The 22,645-nt window shown below is 32.7% G+C and overlaps 2 protein-coding genes, 1 long non-coding RNA gene and 1 pseudogene across 3 annotated transcripts; 3 read left to right on the top strand and 1 right to left on the bottom strand.

Moving 5' to 3' along the window:
* Positions 1–1,689: 1,689 nt before the first annotated feature.
* On the top strand, positions 1,690–6,411 carry LOC122601558 (sodium/calcium exchanger NCL2-like). Its single transcript, XM_043774311.1, has 8 exons — positions 1,690–2,089; positions 2,664–2,849; positions 3,132–3,322; positions 3,415–3,696; positions 3,813–3,943; positions 4,930–5,164; positions 5,240–5,521; positions 5,906–6,411. The coding sequence occupies exons 1-8, from the start codon at positions 1,690–1,692 to the stop codon at positions 6,152–6,154; spliced, it is 1,956 nt and encodes a 651-aa protein (XP_043630246.1). The 3' UTR covers positions 6,155–6,411.
* A 907-nt stretch (positions 6,412–7,318) lies between these two features.
* On the bottom strand, positions 7,319–8,501 carry LOC122598932. The gene is made up of 3 exons (XR_006323792.1): positions 8,329–8,501; positions 8,038–8,114; positions 7,319–7,496 (listed from the first exon to the last, which is right to left on the bottom strand). It is a non-coding gene; the product is annotated as an uncharacterized LOC122598932 (long non-coding RNA).
* A 4,143-nt stretch (positions 8,502–12,644) lies between these two features.
* On the top strand, positions 12,645–16,073 carry LOC122600126 (sodium/calcium exchanger NCL2-like). Its single transcript, XM_043772790.1, has 8 exons — positions 12,645–13,181; positions 13,378–13,563; positions 13,672–13,862; positions 13,955–14,245; positions 14,362–14,486; positions 14,571–14,826; positions 14,910–15,182; positions 15,657–16,073. Exons 1-8 carry the CDS (start codon positions 12,785–12,787, stop codon positions 15,903–15,905), a joined length of 1,968 nt encoding a protein of 655 aa, XP_043628725.1. The 5' UTR covers positions 12,645–12,784; the 3' UTR covers positions 15,906–16,073.
* An 837-nt stretch (positions 16,074–16,910) lies between these two features.
* Positions 16,911–21,367, top strand: LOC122598938 (annotated as a pseudogene).
* The last annotated feature ends 1,278 nt before the right edge of the window (positions 21,368–22,645 follow it).

Below are 22,645 nucleotides of genomic sequence, written 5' to 3'. Positions count from 1 at the left end.
ATGTTTGACACATTTATGTAACATTTACTTACGACTAGCTTGCCAAATTTCATTTGTGATGTTCTAGTTAGCAATATGATCAGGTTATATTTTACCAATCATTCATTTAAAAGATCATCATTTAGTCTCTAAATTGTCTGATAAACCATTGAATGTATTACTAAAGAGAACCCACAAACAAGGGGCATCAAAATGACACAATTAGTAATCATGTCACCTTAATAAGTTTGTGTCTTAATAGATTCCGTGTCAACACTAAACTAAGGTTACATCAAAACATAGACCCCAAAACATAAATCTTTATCTTTCTTCAAATCCTCAGTTTCATCTTCAAATATTAATTTCATTATTTTAATCTCAACTTCAAACTTTGATTTCATATCTACAATTTCATGATTAACTTGAAGATCTTTCATCTTGGAGTAAATATCAGACAATATATGATAAAACGGCGTGTGATTCAGGATTGATCAACGCCCGACGAACCTATACCAATCATTTTGGGAGGGGGCAGTGTAACCTTTCAGCATTACGACATCTAATTCCTTACCCCTGGTTAATGTTAATAACAAAAAATAAGAATAAAAAATTCTTCAATTAGAATGTCTTATTATCTCGAATACTTCTGGATATTGCCATCTCAAATTGACCCATAACATTTGTTGCTTTTAATGCCTCCAAAAAAAGACCCGCCCACCGTTAATCGGAGTCCATGGCTCTCATGGCGGAACACTTCTTTAAGCTCATCCTCTCTACCAAGGCCAATATATTGTTGGAAACAGCTTTCGAACCAACACAACAATATACACATTCATCCATCCATTTTAGTCACATTTAACTACAATAACAACTATATACACATTCATGCATCCATTCTCTTAATGTAACTCTTATTTATATATCAGTCATTTAAATTTTCGAATGATATGATGTTTTTATGTTATAAATATTTCAGAAAGTGTAGATTGGCAAAGGATACCTTAACCATGTGTACCATTTTGGTACCCATCATCATTACCCTACAAAGATATGATGCATGTGAAATGTCTCCACACAATGGTTCTGGAAAACTGCCTGAGACTAAGTTCGAACCCACGTCTCATATTTCCAAGAGACTTTCCATCTAGGCCCAGCTTCTAAGTCAGCACGTGGCCACTGACAGTGTTGATTGATGAAAAAAAGTGATAAAGGTATTGTTAGAAATGTAGTAAATTTTTGTACCGTTTACTATTAATTAGACATTGAATTTGCTCTACAAGATGTGATGCGGTATGATGCATGACATGTGACGTAATCATACATATGTAATTATGTATTGTATCTGTATGGTTTTAATAATTATGACTCGATGTGAAGTTATTGTATTTTAAGTTACATTCAGTCATACACTCTAGATGAATGACGAGATAATGGGCTTTAATCTTCCCATTTAATACTAATGAAATTTGAAGTAATTAACGTGCAAGGATGACTTTACCACGATATTTAGAATTTAATAAAAAGACTTGTGACTATACTTCTGCTTAAATTGATTCTTTTTTAAAAATTGTTTCTGTTTGGTGTGAATAGCCATAACAATTAGTAGACGTTGACTTTGCTCATCAAGTATTTACATGGATACCCATATGGATCTATAAATTACAAAATCTCCATAGGTATAATTCACTCAACCCAGTTACCATTTTCAAAATGAGTAAATTTGTTGCAAGATTTCCATCCTACTTCGCTTTCTTTTTGTTGATACTATCTGGTAGCGTAGCCAGTCGTCATTTGCATTACGATGATGCTAAGTTGGTGTCTGCTGGTGTTGGTGGTAATGATGCTGCAACTCGAGTGGAAGAATCATTTCTACGTCTCAAAGGCATGGATTCATTCGAGGAGCACTGTGATCATATGTACGGTTTTTTACCATGTTCAAGCAATCTTTTAGGTCATATATGCCTTGTTATGGTTTATGAGTTCCTATTATATCATGCTGAATCCTGGGCTGGTGGTGATGGGCGAATTTTCCGTGTTTTTGGCAAGAACCCTTGGGTTTCATATTTTTCTCAACTTCTTGATGCCCTTCCAGATTCTATAATTCTTCTTGGTAAGTTATTTTCATGTTGTCCATATCAACCATACTCTAGTTTCTACATTATTCAAACGGGTCAAGAAATTTTCAATTCGGTATAATATTCTTGGATGCCATAAATTAATAGCAATAAACAACTCTAACCGACCTGGTGGACTTATGATCGATTTGATTGTTGATAATTATTATTTTTGGAACATGTAGTATGTTTTGAGTTTACACTTTACATCAATATCTATTTTGAGTTTTCTTTAATATATTTTTTATTGTCGTATCCTTGCCGTCCCCGTATATATATTTTTTTTTTTTGCCGTTTCCCGTACCCGTACCCGTATCGTCCCCGAACCCGTCTCGGTGCAACCTAGGTTGCCACATATACCCGGGTACATCCAATAACCATGATAAGTTTATTACATTACATATACATTTTACGAAATCTTTACATAACATAGACATTTTGTCATAGTTACATCTATAGGTAATAATCCCAAAAAAAATGAAATTTCTAATGGACATTCTATAAGTTTATCGGTATTTACGACATTACCCCTTTTATATAAAAGAGTCATGACATTCAGCTCTTTCTCAGCAATGGGACTAACAACTAGTGAAGAAAAAGCTCACGATTATGTTGTAACGGGTGCTGGGATGCTAGCTGGATCCTCAATATTACTTCTCACTATTTTGTGGGGAGTATGCTTCATTTATAGCCAGAAGGAATTCTATGCAGAACCCACAGCTAGTGTGAATAGTGAAGTGATACAACTATTTACAGGTTTGCATTCTCTCTCAACTATATATAATACTTGAGAATCATAGAGCCTCCTAAAATATTAGCCTAATTATCCTCCTAAACACAAGATCAAGCCTAATTTCCATGATGAATAATGATAGAGCCTCCTAAAAAATTAGCCTAATTATCCTACTCAAGTATCATTTTCCATGATACTTATCTACTTGAATAAATAAATGCTTAAAATGCATGTACAGAATGTCTGAAAATTGTGCAACAACTTATACACATTAGTTGATATACATATCCCATATACTTTTACAGGTTCTGGTGTTGTTACAGATGCGGAAACCAAATATCATGCCAAAGTTTTGTTCTGTTCACTCATACCATTTATAGTCATCCTATTGCCTAGTGTATTTGGTTTATCGTATTCTAGTCAACAATACAAAATTGTGCTTCGTGCGTCTCTTCTTGTTTCAGTTTTATGCGTAATTAGTTACTTCATCTATCAGGTAACTTACTAACAAGTTGCTAAAGTGTAAAATTCCTTTATGGATTCATTACTTAATCTTGATTCACCTTTTTGGACATCATCCTTTTGTAGTATCATGATCCCCAAAAAATACAGAAAAGGAGACTGGAGTATGCAGAAGTGGAACAAAAAGTGGAAATGAATATACCATTTTATGATGTAGAAGCACTTATGCTGGAGAGGGAGAAGCATTTCATGATTATGGAAAGAAAAATGGTCAACATGTTGATAGGAAATCCCGAGAAACCTGATGAAAAACTTACCAAGAAGGAATTCTATGATAATATATTTAAAGACTGGATAGAACACACGAGAAAATATATGTACGATGCGTCTTCTTTCGATAAATCACAGGTTAGGGTCATACCATAAACTAGTATGTATTTGCTTTGTTGATGAACTCCTGTTAGATGTAGTTTTTGGAACTGATCAACTTTTGATTCATACAATTTGTGGGGTTTATTTTTCAGGTTTTGGAACTGCTACGTGAAAATAAGGATTATTTTATAGAGCAGATATTTCGCATGTTCAAACTGGGTAAACCAGATAGAGAAAAAGACGGAACACAAGATGTAGCACAAGTTAAATCGGACATATATAGGTCAGGCAAGGCTACATCTTTATCTTTAATCCCTTATAAAGAGTATTGAATAAGACTTTCAGCATATTTTTTGTTCCCAAAATGCCCCTTTCAGCATATTTATAGTTCCCAAAATGTCCCTCCACACACTACAACACTATTTAATATATGTATAAATATTATATTGGGTTGTTTTTTCTTTATTATATTAGTTCACTATTTTTGTTATCAATTTGTAATTGATTCTAATTTAATTAACATTGATCTTTTTATATGGTTTTAAAACAATCGACGGAATCTCATAAAACACTCTCTATCCAATGTATCATCCAAAAAAGTAGTTATAAAATTCCGCCACAACGTGCGCGTATTATGCTCGTATGTTAATATCAGATATAGCAATTTAAACCCATTAAATTTTCACCGGGTCAATTTGGTTTATTTTGATTTCAAAGGGGTGAAATCAAAATACGAGTATTAGTTTAAGTGTGAAAGCCGCCCAAAGTCTTATTTTAATGCATACAAGGGTCAAATGAGTTAAAGCAGGAAAGGGTCAACGGAGGTGAAAATCGCCTAAAATCTTCTGTTAATGCATACAAACTCCAAAATGGTTTTTTTTCCAAAGATTTAAATTATTATCTACTACCAATATTTTGCTAGCTCATGAGTTTATTATATTCTATTTTTACTAAAAATTATTCATTAGTGACTTAATTATGCATAAATATTGTAAATCGGTAATTGAAATAAAATAGTCTATCCTAAAATAGATAAGGAAAGGAGATGATGACACGGGGTAGTTTTTAGGAAAGATGTGAATCGGTGTGCATCAATTTTGTCAGAAACAACTTTGCACAACCACCTAAAGTTTTATATAACATTGCCATGCATCACGGTCTCATTACAATAACCATCCTGATCATATTAGAAAAGTGACTTATTTCAATTTAAATCAATTTAGACCTTTAATCATATAGTCACTCTAAACTCTCATGTTACTCTTTTAGTTTCTTCAAGAAGATGGATACTGACGAAGATGAATCTATTACGTCAGATGAACTGAAAAATTACATCATGAAAGTAAATGATAAGGAGTTAATGGTGGATGATGGGATAGCAGAGATCATGATGAGACATTTAGACACTGATAGTAATAAATGCATCGATATAAGTGAATTCGAAACCGGAGTTTCAAAATTGCTTGAGTTACGTGAATTAACAAATCAGTCACATGGCACTAAAGTAAGATACATCATGATAGAAAAAGTGATTTATTATACCGTAACAGATAGGTTAAGAATTGTTTATTTCGTGCAGGAAACTCAAAAAGACAGTTTGGTTGTTAAAGAAAAGGTAAAGGCGGAGAAAAATGAAATGATTTGGGCAATTATATGGTTAGTTCTCGGAATCATTCTGCTAGGTGGCTTGGCTGAGCCTTTGGTGGAGAGTGTTAGGGAATTATCAGAATCTCTAAGTATAGGGCCTTTCTATTTATGGTTCATCTTAGTTCCTTTCGCTATAAACATTAGAACAGGTATTGCAGCCTATAGAGCTGCAAGGCAGAAGAGACATCAAACTATATCTGTAATTTTCTCCGAGGTTTGTCCCTCCCTCGATTATGGTTTCATTTTTACTAGAGACTGAATTATGGGCGGGTCAGTCCTGTTGGCTTACAGGTTTAAACTGGCATGGTAAAAGATTTTACTAGCATGTCAGGTTACCATTCTTTTATATATACTGATCGTGTTAATTAAGATTACACTATAAAAATGACACGTTTTTAGCATTAAAGGTACACTTTGAGTGTCTTTTAACTCATTTTAAACAATTTCTGTCTTTTTATGTCCTTTTATCCATTTGTCATTTTAGAGCTATAATATTAACCTGAACTAATCTATATATAGCTCGGTGAATTTTTCCAACAATCTCTAATTTTACAAACGGTCTTGGACAATTCACATACTCATTTTGCTTAAAATGCAGATATACCACAAAGTTTTCATGAACAACATCGTGGGATTTTTTGTTATTGTTGCGGTCATATACTTCCGTAGCCTGACATGGCATTTCTCTGCCGAGCTTCTAGTTGTGGTCATCGTTTGCATCATAATGGGGATTCTTGGAAGTTTCAAAACTAAGTTTCCAAACTGGACATTGCTCATTGTCGTCCCTCTCTATCCTCTATCTCTATTGGTGGTTTACCTTGTCAACGATGCTTTTCAGTCTACGTAAATCTGTTATAGATGGTTTCAGAGTTGTGGTTATGCATAGCATTTTAAACCGTGTTACGTAATATATACTTACGGCTAGCCAAATTTCATTCCTGATATATGAGTTAGCAATTGTATCAGGTTATATTTTCTACTTCAATTCCTAGTACCAATCTTTCTTTTGAAAAATCACATCGTCTCTGTATTGTATGACAAACCATCGTATGTATTACTTCATTTATGACAATTGTTAGATAAACAATGTCCTTCCAAATTTCATCATAGGTGTACTGGGGCTGGGCCAAGTAGGTGACCGGCAACAAAAAGGGGGCATCAAAAATAAATTCAGGCTATGTTAAACTAGGTAGTTCAAGACTTCGAATAAAGACTGTGTTGGCTTTCAAAGTTTTGTTTCATGTTATGTCCTACTGTAATTTTGCATTCAGACATACGCTAAAGACAACCTATAGTAATATGAAAAAAAGGTGTATTTTTAAGGCATTAATGGGTTAGACGGTGAGTTAGTTTTGAACAAAGAAGACGATCTTAACAAATAATTCAAGCCTCTAATTATATAACTTTACCAACTTTATTACAATGTTAACAAATAATTTTAAATTGCTTTATTACAATCTTAATATGCTTTAATATGCATGTATTAGCAAGCTAACAAAATCTTTTTACATTTTACAATGTTATTGTTTTAAAATTTTTATGTTTCTGTTATAAAGTATTTTTGTTTTGACGTTGATGTTTAAGATAAATATTTGTGGTGGTAAAAGATTTACACGGGGTTTAGGTATACAAAACTAGTCGTTACAATTTCTCTCGAAGTTTTATTTAAAATTTTAGTTCGTTGAAGATGCTTCCAATAAAGACCTTTTGCTCCTACGTCTTGGAAATCTTCCTCCGAGTCCAAATCAATCAAGCCATCTAATTGTTCATGACCATCCACTTCAACTCTAGTATCATCTTCCACGTGACAGAAATGCTTACGAAGCAGGAACTTTAGCATTAGAGGTATATTGATAGATTAGGTAACATTTTTTGGGTTTGGGATCTTAGTTTCATGGGCTAGTACAAAAAACTTGTGATTATTATGTTGTGGTGAAGTCCCCCCCCCCTTTTTACTCTCTCAAAAACATCAAACCCCCACACACACAAATGATAAGAATAATGACAAGAATACCTGGTATAACGGCAATAAGACTGATATTTGGTAAAAAACATATCGTTGGAATATCGGTACATATCACCGATATTCTGAAGGAACGCCGATAACAATATCCGACCGATATCGACTACACAGTGTAGTGTTGTTGAAAATGGAATATGTGAGAGTTGGAATTCATTCATTGTAGTATCTAGAGAAATAGTGATAATTCAAAATGATAGAAGTTAAGACATTTTATTATGCAAAGGTTGTTCTTGATGAAGAAAAATGCAATGGAGCTTCAATATGTGATAATCGCCCTCAGTTAGGAAGCAATTAACCTTGTTTAAAGAGCGCAGAGGTAATCTATCAAGAAAAATGAAATTTGGAGCAAGTTTATCTTATATTAACTAAATTTATTTTGTATCGGCGGGTTAGACCAGTTTAAAGTCAGGAGTTTCAAAGAGTCTTATCATATTACTCTGCAGGCTAAAACATGTAATTTTAGGATGTGGCAGACTGGCAGGTCACAAGTTATAGGGGTGTTAAATCGGGAAGAGGTAGTAAAAGTGTTAAAGCCGGTCCGAGTTCAAGAAACGCTAAGTCTCAAGCTAAAAAATTTGCATCTTTAAATCTTAAATATTTCTAACTATTCCAATAATGAAACTAATGATATAGGATTAATTAACTAACAATTAAACTCATTTCTTGCTAGATATTATAAGTAAAATACGATGACGATTATTACTTACTTGCAGGAAGAACGTCGAGAAAAAGAACCTGCCTGACGAGAAACAAACTACTCAGCCAACACAAAAAGAAGCTAATCCTGCAAAATCAAATGTACCCAAAAAAAGTTCACATTTAAGTGACAAAAAATAAAAATTACCCTCTTTAAAAACAGCCATAAAAATCCCCTAAAGTTAAAAACTTTGAGTTCATCATGTCTGAGATTTTATGAGCAATTTTAAGATTTTTCATCTTGAAGTAAATACCAGACATGGTTGTTAATTAAAATTAAAGTAAAAAGATAAAAAAAATACCATTGAATTTGGGCAAAATAGCTTATCACAACAACTGTGAGGTTCGCCAGAGCAAGAAGAAGCAGCAGCAGCAGCAACCATAGTGCCGTTCCTCTCGAGCCCTAATTTTGTTTCGAGCCCTAATTTCACCAACAATTTTGTTACCTTCTTACCATTTTTAATTTTTACTTCAACCCTTCTTCGAATTTAGAAGTCACTGTCTATACTATCTATACTACGTATTAAAAATGATAGTAGCCTTTCGAAAGTTATACATGGGGAAATATCAGAAATGCCCTCACACAAATTAAAAAAAAAAAAATAAAGTACCATGTGAACTAACACCCTTACATGCCTATTTCTCTTAAATTCTTATCGAATTATTATCCATATATGGTAATTATTTTTTTTAATTGATTATCAATTCCTTAATTCTCCAAAATCTTTCTTCTTTCACATAATCATGTAAATATAACCTTTTTTTGCAACAATATATGAACGACCAGATTTTTTTTAAATATCTTTTCATTGTTTTGATAGTCTGGCATTAATTACCATAAACAAAATATACATTATTGTATGATGTTGCGTAATTAATTGTCCACGCCTACGTTTTTTGGTGATCGCGACATGAGAAGCCTGAACCATGATATCCGCCGCAACGCGCGGGTACCATGATAGTATTATAAAAAATAATAGCCTTTTTATTTTTGGTAATGTTGAAAATATGTAATATTTTTCACTTCACACCCCTTAAAATAGTTTCATATACACTATCCTGTTAACATTAATGATTAATTTACACCGCCAGTCATTTATCATTTAAAATATGTCCATTAACTTTTTACATCAATTATATACACAACTCACCGTTGCTCCACCACCAACAGTCATCCAACCATCACACCGTCGCCGTCACGACCACCGCCGCATAGCGCGAGTACCGTGCTAGTTATTTTTAATAGTTTTAATTAGGCATGAACACAAGTCAAACGACTCAAACCCCTACAATACAACAAAATTGAACATGTGACCCAACTCATTTCCCTATAAGACGGGTCGAGTCGGTTCTCAAATTTAAGGTACATTTTTTCATCACGTGTCAAAACTCGGTCTGACCAAAACCATGATCCAATCCATTATCCTATCAGATGAGTCGTTTCAAGTTGGGTTAAGGAGGGCCTAACTTTGAATAAGAAATAATGATGAATAAATAGTTATTGTAAAGCATAGTTATGGAAAGGAAAAAAAATAGATCAAATGATATTGTGTTTATAATATCTTGGGTAAAAAAACAAACTTTATTGAACCGTCGAATAAGTCATTCAAGAATATAAAAATTAAAGCGTTGGACAGTTTAATAGGGATTTTTCAAAATCATTGATTTGTGACAGTGGGATTCGATTTACACAATCAAGTATCTGTCGTCAAATTAGGACTTAATAAAAAAATCTGTTTTTATCAAAAAAATAATATATAAAAGATAATTTATTTAAACCTCTCCTATCAAAAAAACTTTAATTCAAAACTCACCTATCAAAAACAAAATCAACAAACCACTGGCTTAAACCACAGTGGTCAGAGGTATTTTCTAAATCTACTATGTGGGCCCTAGGGTGAGTTTACCCAAGGTTTCATGTTCGAGTCTTGGGGTTCTCATCTCAAATAAATTTTCCATGTGGGGGTTGGAGGTATAGAAAATATCTGGTTAAAATTGTCTCTAACACATCTTAATCGGAACTCACTTTACAAAAATCAACAATAATATTTAAAAATTTCAAATAGAAAATAGATTTTCTAATATATATCCGAGGGTCACATGTAAAAGGCATTTATTATGATAGAATATTTTATTGAAAATTGCATTTTATATTAATCTTTTACATTTTATCATATCTAGCCGATAAATTTTTTATTTAATTATTTTATCTTATAATTTTATAAATTTCTTCTTTCATATAAATCATTGTCATTAATATAATACTCGTAGTTGTAAATTCTATTTTAGTGGGTTGATCATGAAAATTTCCTTTAGGTTCTTTACATGAAGATATGGGATTCAACCCCCATGATATGCAATCTTAATGATTTACTAACTTATAAACAACTATTAATATCTATCTTTAAAGAAATAAAATTTATATCTTTTATATATACCAAAAGACAGTTGACATAAAAATTTATTAACCAATCACAACTATCCAATCATAAAAATTGAAATTCAATGATGTCATTATTAACTTAATTTTAAATTAAAATCTAATAATCATTATTTAAATATATTAATATTTATATTAGTATTTATTAAAAAGTATCACTAATTTAACATTTTATGTTTTCCATGAGTAATTAATACTTTTTAACCTCATCAAATACTTAATTTATAAATATTATTTTTATAATGTTTTGTGTCTATTTATGTATATATTAAGATAATATCTACTTTAACGATCTATTAATTAATCAAAATCCTTGATATTATTAAGTAATTTTATCTTAGACCTAATTTTTAATATAATTTGCAAAAATGACAACTTTTACATATTTCTAAAATTTTTAAGTTAATACGGTAATAATTTTGTTTTGATTTTATTAACTGATATTTCATTAACTAATATCAATTTTTAATTATTTATATTTCAAACTCTATTTATTAATTGAAGCATTATTATGAATAAAAAAGTAATAGGTACAATGCTTATGTAAATAGCTATTTAACTATTTTATATCAAAAGTTGGTTTGTAGTTACAACGTCTAATTTTAAAGTACAAACAAATGTACGTTTTGATATCTTTATTAAATCGAAAAGTACCTTAAAGTGTGATAAGCAACAAATGTTAGATCAAAAATTATAAACAAATATTGTCTATAAAAAAATATTACAAAAAAATAAAATACAATATGCGTGTGTAATGTTTTAAAATTATATTCTTTTACAAAGACTATTTTTTACATTTAAATTCAAAAAACTTTTGAATATCGTATGATGAAAATATCATAAACAATCCTTGTATTTAACACGAGTATAAATCTAGGATTGATATCAATATGAAATAATTTAAATGGGCGAATGGCTATAGATAAAAATCGAATATGCCAAGCAATGGATATGTAGGTCCTTTCTAGTGAACTTCAAGCCACTGACTTGAATTTGACAATGACACTTCGATAAGTTACGTCCCATTTATGTATCTCTTGTTTTAATGTCTTCTTTTAAGAATCCCGTCCCGTGATCCAACACAGACACATAGAATCTAATATAGTTTGTGATATGTAACATAAGAAACACATGTCGATATAACGTTACATATCAATAAATCAATTATATTCAAAATATCTCAAAATAGATTGTACCTACTAAAACCTCGATTTAGTGACTCTATCACTCTATGGGTGCAAATGTGTCACCGACATGTAAGACTTTATATATTTTGGAATATGATAAATACACTATAGGTTTTGATTAATTTATTACACTATATAACTTTTATAATAAGACAAATGAGTGATATTTTAATGTAATAGATCTACTAAGATGTATGATATTGTCTCCTATATGTTTTGAATAACGATATTCGTATCGTTTTTTTTGATAAATTTATAACAAAATAACACAATTTATGCATACCATACAACTCTTCAATACTTCAATGCATAGTATTGGTAAACATATCAAATTTAATGTGAAACAAACAAGTCGGCTGGCTATAGTATTGGCCCCACTCAAAAATATCACTTGGGACGACAACCAGACTAAAATTCTCTAAAGATGGGAATGACCTAAGTTCTCAATATTAATAATAAATTAATTTCAGTGAAAAACATATGGTTAAAGACAAACATTCTAAAGCAATACATTACGTTTTGATATTTATGAAAAAACTGTATTTTAGAAAGCATTACAAATGTATTGTCACCACATTTTTCTTGTATAGTATCCGTTATCTGTTGGACATTAACATTTATCAACGGAAAGTGATATCCTCATAAAATATACACGTATGTTATTAATTTATAGTATTTTACAAATAAATGTGTATGTTGTGTATGACTAAAGTCTTGGGCTATCAAGATGGTCCTGGGAATGAGTATACCTTCAATTCAAAAGTAGTGTATGGGGTCCACTAGCATTAGTTCCTTGCAACAATAGCTCTGAACTAATTACCTAGTACTATACAAGTTGGGTGAAATAGAATAGCAGGAGTTTGTTTTTCACAAAAACATAAAAATAAATAAAATAAGAAACAATTTGAAGTAACAAGGAACTAAATTGGTTTTTCTTTTGTTTTGTTTCATATATAGGAAGGACAAGAAAACTTCCAAAATAAATTTTAAATATAGAGGCAATCACCACAAAGCAAGCTCTCCTTATCCTCCTCTGTCTTCTCACAAGACACCCAGATATTTACATTCACACTACCAATACATTATTAGTGATAAACAATTTCTCTCAACTCAATCACTACTAATTTCAAAATGAGAAAACTTGTTGCAAATATTGCATGTTTTTCTGCTTTCTTTCTTTGCATTTTAGCTTGGAATGTAACCGGGCGTTATTTGCAGTACAATGCTGGTATTAAACAGGTTTCAGATGGTTTTAAAAACGGTAGCATTAAAACGAAAAAATCGTTGATACGTCTAAAAGAATCAGACGATTCTGAAGAACAATGTGAGCAGATGTATGGATTTTTGCCATGTTCAAGAAATCTTCCAGGTCATCTGTTTCTCATTGTGGTATATGAATACCTGTTGTATCATGGAGAATCGTATGCTGGTGGTGACGGACGAATTTTTGGTGTTCTTGGCAATAATTTTTTCGGCGCAAGTGTTTTCCAGCTTCTTGATTCGCTTCCAGATTCTCTGATTCTTCTGGGTATATATACACACACTCTTATGTTAATCTGTTATGCTGTGGTGTAGAAAGGTTACTGTGCAATCTATGCGTGGTTCACTATGAACTCTATCCCAGATTAGTTTATATACAAATTGAATTAATAGAATTTAATGGATATTTGACTTGTAATTAAGCTGGCCCTTTAACAATTATACTCTGAATTGCCTGACTGCAGCATCTGGACTATCGAGTAGTAAAGAAAAAGCTCAAGACTATGTTGTTACGGGTGTTGGATTGCTAGCCGGATCTTCCATATTACTTCTCACCGTTCTATGGGGGATATGCTTCATTTGTGGCAGAACAAAGTTCTATGTGAAACCCGGCTCTAAAGAGAAAAACAAAGTGCTGCAATTTTTTACTGGTTTGCATATTTCTTCTGACTGTCATGATTAAAAGGCAGTGGTTTTGTAAGATTTTTAGATATGTGAGCATTAATTTATGAGCTTAATATCCTTATATATCTTTCCAGGTTCTGGTATTGTTACAGATGCAGAAACCAGTTATCATGCCAAAGTTATGTTTTTTTCGCTAATACCATTTTTAGTCATCCTACTACCGAGTGTATTTGGTTTATCATACTCTAGTCAAGCATACAAAAATGTTGTTCTTGTGTCACTTTGTGTATCAGTTCTTTGTTTAATCTGTTACTTCATTTATCAGGTATACTTTTCTTTTTTGTAAAAGTTTCAAGAAGTATTTCATAAGTAAAACATCTGATCATGATTTTCCTTTTGTGTGCATTTTTTTTATAGCTTTTTGATCCAAGAATTCAGAAAAGAAGACTGGAGTATGCAGAAGTCGAAAGAAAAGTTGAACTGAAAGTACCGTTTTTTGAAGTTCAATCCCTTATGCTGGACAGGGAAAAACATCTCATGTTGAGACAGAAAGAGATGGAGAAAATGATGAAATATCCAGAGGCAAACGATGACAAAACAATGACCAGGGACAATTTTTATCACATTTTCACAAAGTGGCTTGATGTCACAAGACAATTGATGGATGATCCATATTCGTTGGATAAATCAGGGACGGAGTACAATCAGGTTAGTGTAACCAAAAAAACAAGTAGTACCAATCTGTTCAATTTAAGCATTGTCTAATTAAAATCTCCCAGAAAGATATATGGTTTAGAATCGATTATTCTGGTTGAGTGTTTCAGGTTGCGGAACTACTGCTTGAAGATAAAAATAAACTGATAGATCTAATATCCCTTATGATGGAACGGGCTTCAGGACAAAAATTGCTTAAAGAAGATGGAGCACGAGATGAATCTGCCATAGATAGGTGTGACAAAGCTACTTTGAAATGCATATCAGGGTATATAATGATACTCATGCTATAACTTTAACTTCCATTTTATATATTTAGATTCTTTGAACGTATTGATTCCAACCATGATGGAGCTATTACACGAACTGAACTGAAAAACTTCATTATGGAAGTCAACTATGATGAGATTCTAATGGATGATGAGATAGCAGAGATCATAATGAGACATTTAGACATAGATGGAAATGGAGACATTGATAAACAAGAATTCAAATCTGGGGTTTCAAAATGGCTTAAAGAGATGGACTATGTAGTTTCACGTAACCAGCAAAGGCAGTTACAGAACAACAACCGAGTAAGATATATCATGATCACAATTTCAAAAATTTTGCTTTGTTCTGTTAATTTATAGGTCAAGTATTTATCTATATTGTCCAGGAAACAGATAGATACCAACGGGCTGAGGCAAAGGCAAAAGCCAAAGAAAAGTTCAAGGCAATAGCATTATTGATAGTCGGCATCTTTATGCTAACAGCCTTGGCCGAGCCTCTGGTTGAAAGTGTTCGACAATTTTCAGAATCAGTAAGGATTGAGCCTTTTTATGTGTCTTTCATCTTAGTCCCATTGGCTACAAATGCTAGAACAGCCATTGCGGCCATTAATGCTGCAAGTCAGAAGAGGCATCTAACCACGTCTTTAACTTTCTCCGAGGTTTGTCCCACCCTTTATCATGCATTTGTTACTACATATGGATACATGGTCAGCTCAAGAAGTTTAGCTAAAAGTTCATGTTATATTGGAATCAAATAGAGTCAGTTTATTATAGGTCAAAAGAGGTCAGGTTGGGTTGACCAGGGAAATTGGTATTCTATTTGTACTTTTTGCTTAAACTTATTTCTTTTACAAATTTATAAATTATGCTAAGAGTTATTATACGACAGACACACTAATGTAATATGTTTTCATAAGGAAATTTAAGAGATTATAAGTTTATCTAATCATTAGGGGTCACTTCAACAATTTTGACCCGTTCCACTTTTACCAGGTTTTAAGTTTTGACTTTTGATCCATTTGACTAAAATGCAACCTGAATCAACACATTTAGTAAATGGGTTGTAATTGCGCCTCTAGTTTATAGTTATACCATACAAATATTGCACTCTAATAATTTGCTTAAATTTGCAGTTATACCACAAAGTATTCATGAACAACATCTTGAGTCTTGCTGTTCTTGTCTCGGTTATATACTTTCGCGGCTTGACATGGCATTTCTCAGCTGAGATTTTAGTTGTGGTCATCATTTGCATCATTATGGGACTTCTTGCAAGTTTCAAATCCAAGTTTCCAAATTGGACATTGCTCATTGCTTTCCCTCTCTATCCATTATCTTTGGTAGTGGTTTATTTATTTGATGATACTTTCCACTCCGCTTGAAAAGATGAACTATATACATCTAGCATTAATATATATGCATAAAAAAGTTGTCCCTCCATCTGATCGATCCACTCAGACAGATGCTTACACTTAGCAAGACAATGATTCTTAACGTTGTAATCCTTTTACAACTTTAATAACAAAAGCTAGCAAGTTTGAACGTTAAAACTATGCTTTCTTAACATATTATGTAGAGTATGAATTCCAAACAATGTTGTATATATTGGCTCGGTTCAGTGGAAACCATTTGTCAACAACTTTTAGCGACCATTTTTGTGTCACATTATGTTGGAAGATCTCTTGTTACAATTTATTGTGTGAACAAGTTGATTGATGCATTCAGGTTATCTCATTTGGATGTCTATATTAATTTAAGACCTCACAATTATTTTATTGATATTAGTGGCAAAATGGTTTGTTGGTTAAAAAAAAAAAGATTGACTTATTCTTCAGCCACCGTGAGCTGCAAAAAAAGCCATTGACTATGATCAATTGATTATATTACTATCCTATGAATCTGGAATAACAATCTGAACACCAAATATCGATGCCCTAAGTTGTTTGGCATGCTCAAATTTCTGTTTAAATCCACACGAAAGAGTAATATATAACAAAATAACAAACACACAATAGAACAATAAAGGACCCTTAATTGGCCAAACTAAAAACATATATAAAATTTGTTAGATTTGATGTATATATGAGTATCATGCTCAAACTTTAACAGAAAATCTCTATAGAACATGCCTAAATTTTACAATATTTCCGACTTCATTTGAACCATTTGAATTTTTGTTTTTTTTACAACAGTCTAGAACATGGGAGATGTGAAACGATAATGATTATTATAGGACTTAAAAGGAAAATTCATTCAGTGGTGTGTAAGGATGATTTCAATATAGCATAGTTATAAATAAAAAAGACTTACTAGAACATAAGGATCTATATATTGCAGAATATCTTCAGACGAAATTCAATCAACCGAATTACTAATTTAATTTAAAGATGGGAAAGGTATCTGTAAGAATCGCAGCTTATGTTATTTTTATCCTTTTCGTGTTAGCTTGGAACGTTACAAGTCGTCATTTGCATTATGATAGTTCTGATGAGTTAGTGTCTGATGGTGTTAGTGATGGTCATGCTGCTCGAGAAAAAGAATCATTTCTACATCTCAGAGGAATGATACCTGAAGAGCATAATTGTGAGGAAATGTACGGCTTTTTGCCATGTTCAACAAGTCTACCAGGTCATATCTTTCTCATGGTAATATATGAGTACCTATTATATCATGCTGAATCCTATGCTGGGGGTGACGGAAGACTTTTCCGTTTGTTTGGAAAGAACTTTTGTGTTTCAGTTTTTTATCAGCTTCTCGATGCCCTTCCTGACTCTTTGATTCTTCTTGGTGAGTATTTATTTTCAACCATCCTCTAATTTCTAAATTTATACCATACATAGTCTTTCGTTTGATGGTCAATACAGAATGCATATATTATATATAGTATCGAGATCACGTGTCAAGCTAGCTAGACATACTTGTGTTGATGCATAAACTTACTCCAATTTTCTTGTACTTTCACTTTCAACAATGTTATAGTTTTTTAACTTACAAAACTTATATTGCATTTCACCGGCCTAGAAAAACAGGTGTAGTTTTCACAATTAGAGCAGTGATGCCATAATTATCTGTTCTCAGAATGCTGAGATCATTGGATGTATATTAGTAAGAGTGGTCACAGCACGATACTCATCAAGAAAGACTAATCTCTGTCAATGTAACATTAGCGTCACATCAGAAAACGTCTGATCAATAACTAATCCCTAAAAACATCCATGTCTTATGTGATGACTAATATAGGACTTGCCTTTTATTTAATTTTACACTTTTAAATATAAACACACAGATAAAAAAAATACACACACTCGCCACGGAAGGACTAGTCAGTAGTAACCCAAGGACGGACCAAGGACTAGTCACACCTAATGGTGTGGACTCGTCGATCCTTGGTTGAAATATGAGTCAAGGATGAGTGGGGGACGAATTGGGAGGGCTAAACATTATCTTTTATATGATCGTACACCACAGGGTTGGCGATTGCAAATGAGTATATAGGGTGTGAGGTCAAAGTAATATCTTAAATGTCATTTTAAGGCATTTTTACATTCAATGTATAGGGTGGTGCAAGTGATAATTCTTTGTTTAAATTACTGATGAACTGATCTGGCATTTTTACCCTTGGTTTCTAATTCAGCAACGGGACTGTCAACTAGTAAAGAAAAAGCTCAAGAGTATGTTGTAACGGGAGCAGGGTTGCTAGCTGGATCGTCAATATTACTTCTCACTCTTTTGTGGGGAGTATGCTTCATCTGTAGCAGAACAGATTTCTTTGTAAAATCTAATCCAAGAGTAGAAAATCAAGGGATACTGTTTAAAGTAAAAAGACAAGCGATACACCTATTCACCGGTTTGCATTATCTCTCAACAACTAGGATAGTTATCAGTTTATATTCACTTGTATATAACTAAAAAGCACTTACACGTACTAGAAAATTTACTAACTCAAGTCATTCTCCTTGTATACTTCAGTTAATATGAACTTTATATATTTTACAGGTTCTGGTGTTCTTACCGATGCGGAAACCAAATATCATGCCAAAGTTATGTTCTACTCACTTATACCCTTTGTAGTCATCCTATTGCCTAGTGTATTTGGTTTATCATATTCTAGTCAAGAATACGAGATTGTTCTACTTATGTCGCTTTTGGTTTCGGTTATATGCTTATTCTCTTACTTCTTCTATCAGGTATACGTTCTGTCATTTACCAGAAAGTATTTAATATCATATGCTGATAACGTGATATATTACTTAACTATTAATTTCGTCCAATTGGGCGTCCTTCTTTTGCAGTATTCAAATCGACTGATACAGAATAGGAGACTGGAGTATGCAGAAGTTGAACAAAAAGTTGAACTGCATGTGCCGTTTTATGAAGTAGAAGCACTTATGTTGGACAGTGAAAAACATTTCATGATTAAGGAAAGAGAAATGAAGAAAACGTTAATAGGAAATCCCAAGAGACAATTGACCATGGAGAAATTCTACAATATGTTTAAAAAATGGCTAGATGGCACAAGAAAAATTATGGATGATCCACATTCTTGTGATAGATCAGGGAAGGAATACAATCAGGTAAGGGTCATACCATAAACTAGTATTAGTTTGTTAAATAAATTTGTTACAGATATTTGACTGATACTATACATTCTTATTTGCATATATATTAGGTTTTGGAACTATTGCTTGAGAATAAGAAAAAGTTGATAGATCTCATATCCCCTGTGATAGAATATGTCAAACATAAAGGAGCACCAGATGGAGACACAGAAGAAGCTGTCATAAATAGGTGCGGAAAATCTACCATTACTAATAGTGTTAAGGTTCAACGAAAACCACAAAAGTTAATGAAGAACTACACAAGTACTTTTTCAATCTCATATGATTAAGTTCATTCATATGTGAAAAATAAATGAGATGAAAAAAAGAGAGATGAAAATGGGTTAAAACACAGGTTATTCGAGTATTCACATGTGAAAAATATTTCATCATATGCAAATAAAAAGTATTTGTGTGACTATCAGCTTTTTTATGTTAACATGCATAAAATAGTTGTATGCTTCCCATAAAATTCAAGGATAACTTTTAATATGAAAGGTACATTTTTTAATACACGTTAGCTACAACCATCAGGGTTGTATTTAGCACTGTTTATTTATTTATTTTGATTTAAACTCCTTTGCTTTACACATGTGAATGAAGTCAATCACATATTACTTTTGGTTTCATAGGCATACTTTTGGTTTCCATTTGAACCTTTCACAAAGTGGCAAATTTGATCTATCTATTTAGGAATGAGTTAATTTCGGTTATTTTGATTTCTAACTAGTCAAACCAATGTCTACCGACTCCTAAATCAATTTGTCCAAAAGCTTCATATAATATTTTGTAATATTTGTTAAGAAAGTGACACTGGTTATGCATAAATTACTAAAAAAAATGAAGAAAAAAAATGGTCATCCAAGCCCAGTTAGTTCGTTTGAATCGGTACAGAAAGTGACACAAAGCTGGTCTGACTGGTCACCCAACCCACCTATGTCGCCACTTCTAATCTGTAGGGTCTAACTTCATGTTATTCCAGATTCTTCGATTTAATTGACACCGACGAGGATAAATCTATTACAAAAAAAGAATTAAGAAACTTTATCAAGGAAGTCAATGACAAGGAGTTACTTGTGGACGATGGAATAGTTGAGATCATGATGAGAAATTTAGACATTGATGGAGATGGAAACATTGATAGAGGTGAATTCACAAGCGGAGTTTCAAAGTTGCTCATTTCACAAAAGCGTAACTTACAAAATCAGTCACTAGACATCAACCAAGTAAGTACATCATGATGGAAAGAACCGGTTCCTTGTACATTTTGAAAGGTTAACTGATTATTTTTTTTTTTTTGCAGGTAAGTGATGGTGACTCGAGCTGGAGCAAATGCAATGGAACGGTTTCAGACAATAGTATTATTTTTTGGGGGGGAATATAAGGCAATTATCTTACTATTAGTCGGGATCTTTATGCTAATGGTGTTGGCTGAACCTTTGGTGGAAAGTGTTAGACAATTATCAGAATCTGTTAAGATAGAGCCTTTTTATGTATCATTCATTTTAGTTCCCCTGGCAACAAACGCAAGAACAGCTGTTGCAGCCATTAGAGCTGCAAAGCAGAGCAGACATCAAACAATATCTGTAACTTTCTCTGAGGTATGTCCGTTCCTCTATCATCATTTCATTTTACTAGAAATGGAAAAAGCACTGGTGGGTCACTCTGATTGGGTAATGGGTTGAAACGGTTTGTAGAAATAGTGCTAAATGTGATTATTAAAACTGCTAGAAGTTCGGTAATATGATGATTTCAAAATTCGATGTGGGAATACTACAGTGTGGGTGACTTTTGACCCATTTAAACTGCCCGACCCATTTCCCCTGTATCTTTTTATTTTTGTTATCATCAATTTGACTTGTTTGAGGCAAAATCTAACCTAGTATCCTATTCATAGTTAATGGGTCAAAGCTACCATTTCCATATGTACTATCCATACTTGCATTTCACAAACTCAATATTCTTAAAATGCAGATATACCACAAAGTTTTCATGAACAATATACTCGGATTTTCTGTTCTTGTCTCGGTCATATACTTCCGTGGCCTGACATGGCATTTCTCAGCTGAGATCCTAGTTGTGATCATGGTTTGCATCATAATGGGGCTTCTTGCAAGTTTCAGAACCAAGTTTCCAAACTGGATATTGCTCATTGCCTTCCCACTGTACCCGCTATCTTTAGTAGTGGTTTACATTGTCAACGATGCTTTTCAGTTTACTTGAAACTGCGTCGGAATGTCTAGAGAGATGGATATGCATAACAGTAGACGATCTCACCATATTTTTGTACAATTACTTTCGAATTTACCTAATTCCATTTGTGTATTTTGAGTTAGCTGATGTGTTGTATCTTGTATTTCATTTCTATGTAAAATTTGAGTATTAAAACATTTGGTAAACTTCCAGTTGTACTCTCTAAGCATTTTATTTCTAACCATGAACCGGTTTCGCTTTCAGTTTTTTAATCCGCGACTTATGTCTAACTCCATACTCAGCCATTGACTTTGTAAAAGCTCCAAAAACACTATCTTCCAACAATACACTGGCTATTAGGGATCAGCACGGATCAAAACCTAATCAGCCCAGACCCGAGTAAACCCAAAACCCATCAATTGTGTAAATTCGTTGAAAATTCACCTGGGAAAACTCTATCGGAAAATCCATCGATTCTATAAAGATGAGGAATTGGTGTTAATAGGTTCTAGGTTGCCATAGATTGTTTTTATAAATAAATAAAGAATGTATTATATATAATTATTGGGCTTGAAATTAAATATGGTTCGTTTGATCCACCAATTGCCTCATCTTAGCCGTAAAAACTCTTCCTTTTAATAAGGATTATATCTAAAAGTTAGTTAGCTTCTTAAAAAAAACGTGTACTAAATTACACCCTTATTCATTAGATGGCCGTATTAAATCTTCCAATAAAAAAGGATCATTTGTTACCTTATCCCTTATCAACTTGCCTCCACATGTTAAAAACAAATCGGCACTTTCACGATTACAACAACTAATGAGATATTTATGACTTTTTAAAATTCAACTTCACACAATTCCCCTCCAACATTTCGTAAAACCGCGTCTATATAAACAGAGCCATGTTAAGCTGCTTTTTTTTCACAGCTTTACTAATCAATCACAAGCTTTTCAAATCACTAAAACATACACTTTCCACAACAATGGCTCCAAAAACCAAAACAAATGAAACCTTGTCATCCAACCATTCAAAAAAACAAAAACGCGATGATACCTTTGATTTCAAAAAACAAAAACGCGAGTACAACTTGAGATATTGGAAGTGGGAAGAGGTGATCGTGCTTAGCGATTCAGATGATGAAGAAATTGACGATTTGCATTACGATGGTGATGATGATCATGATGACCAAATTTCCGAATTGAATTACGATGGTGTTTTTATATATAATTATTGTCACCGGTTAGTTTGTATATTAGTTAATCCTGGCCGTTTAATCAAATATTCTTTCAATCTTATCCGTATAAACTCATCCTTTTAAAACTGACAG

This window comes from Erigeron canadensis, chromosome 5 (genome assembly GCF_010389155.1).
Source record: "Erigeron canadensis isolate Cc75 chromosome 5, C_canadensis_v1, whole genome shotgun sequence".
Lineage (NCBI taxonomy): Eukaryota > Viridiplantae > Streptophyta > Magnoliopsida > Asterales > Asteraceae > Erigeron > Erigeron canadensis.
Note: the sequence above shows the minus strand (reverse complement) of the source record. Positions and strands in the feature narration are given on the sequence as shown.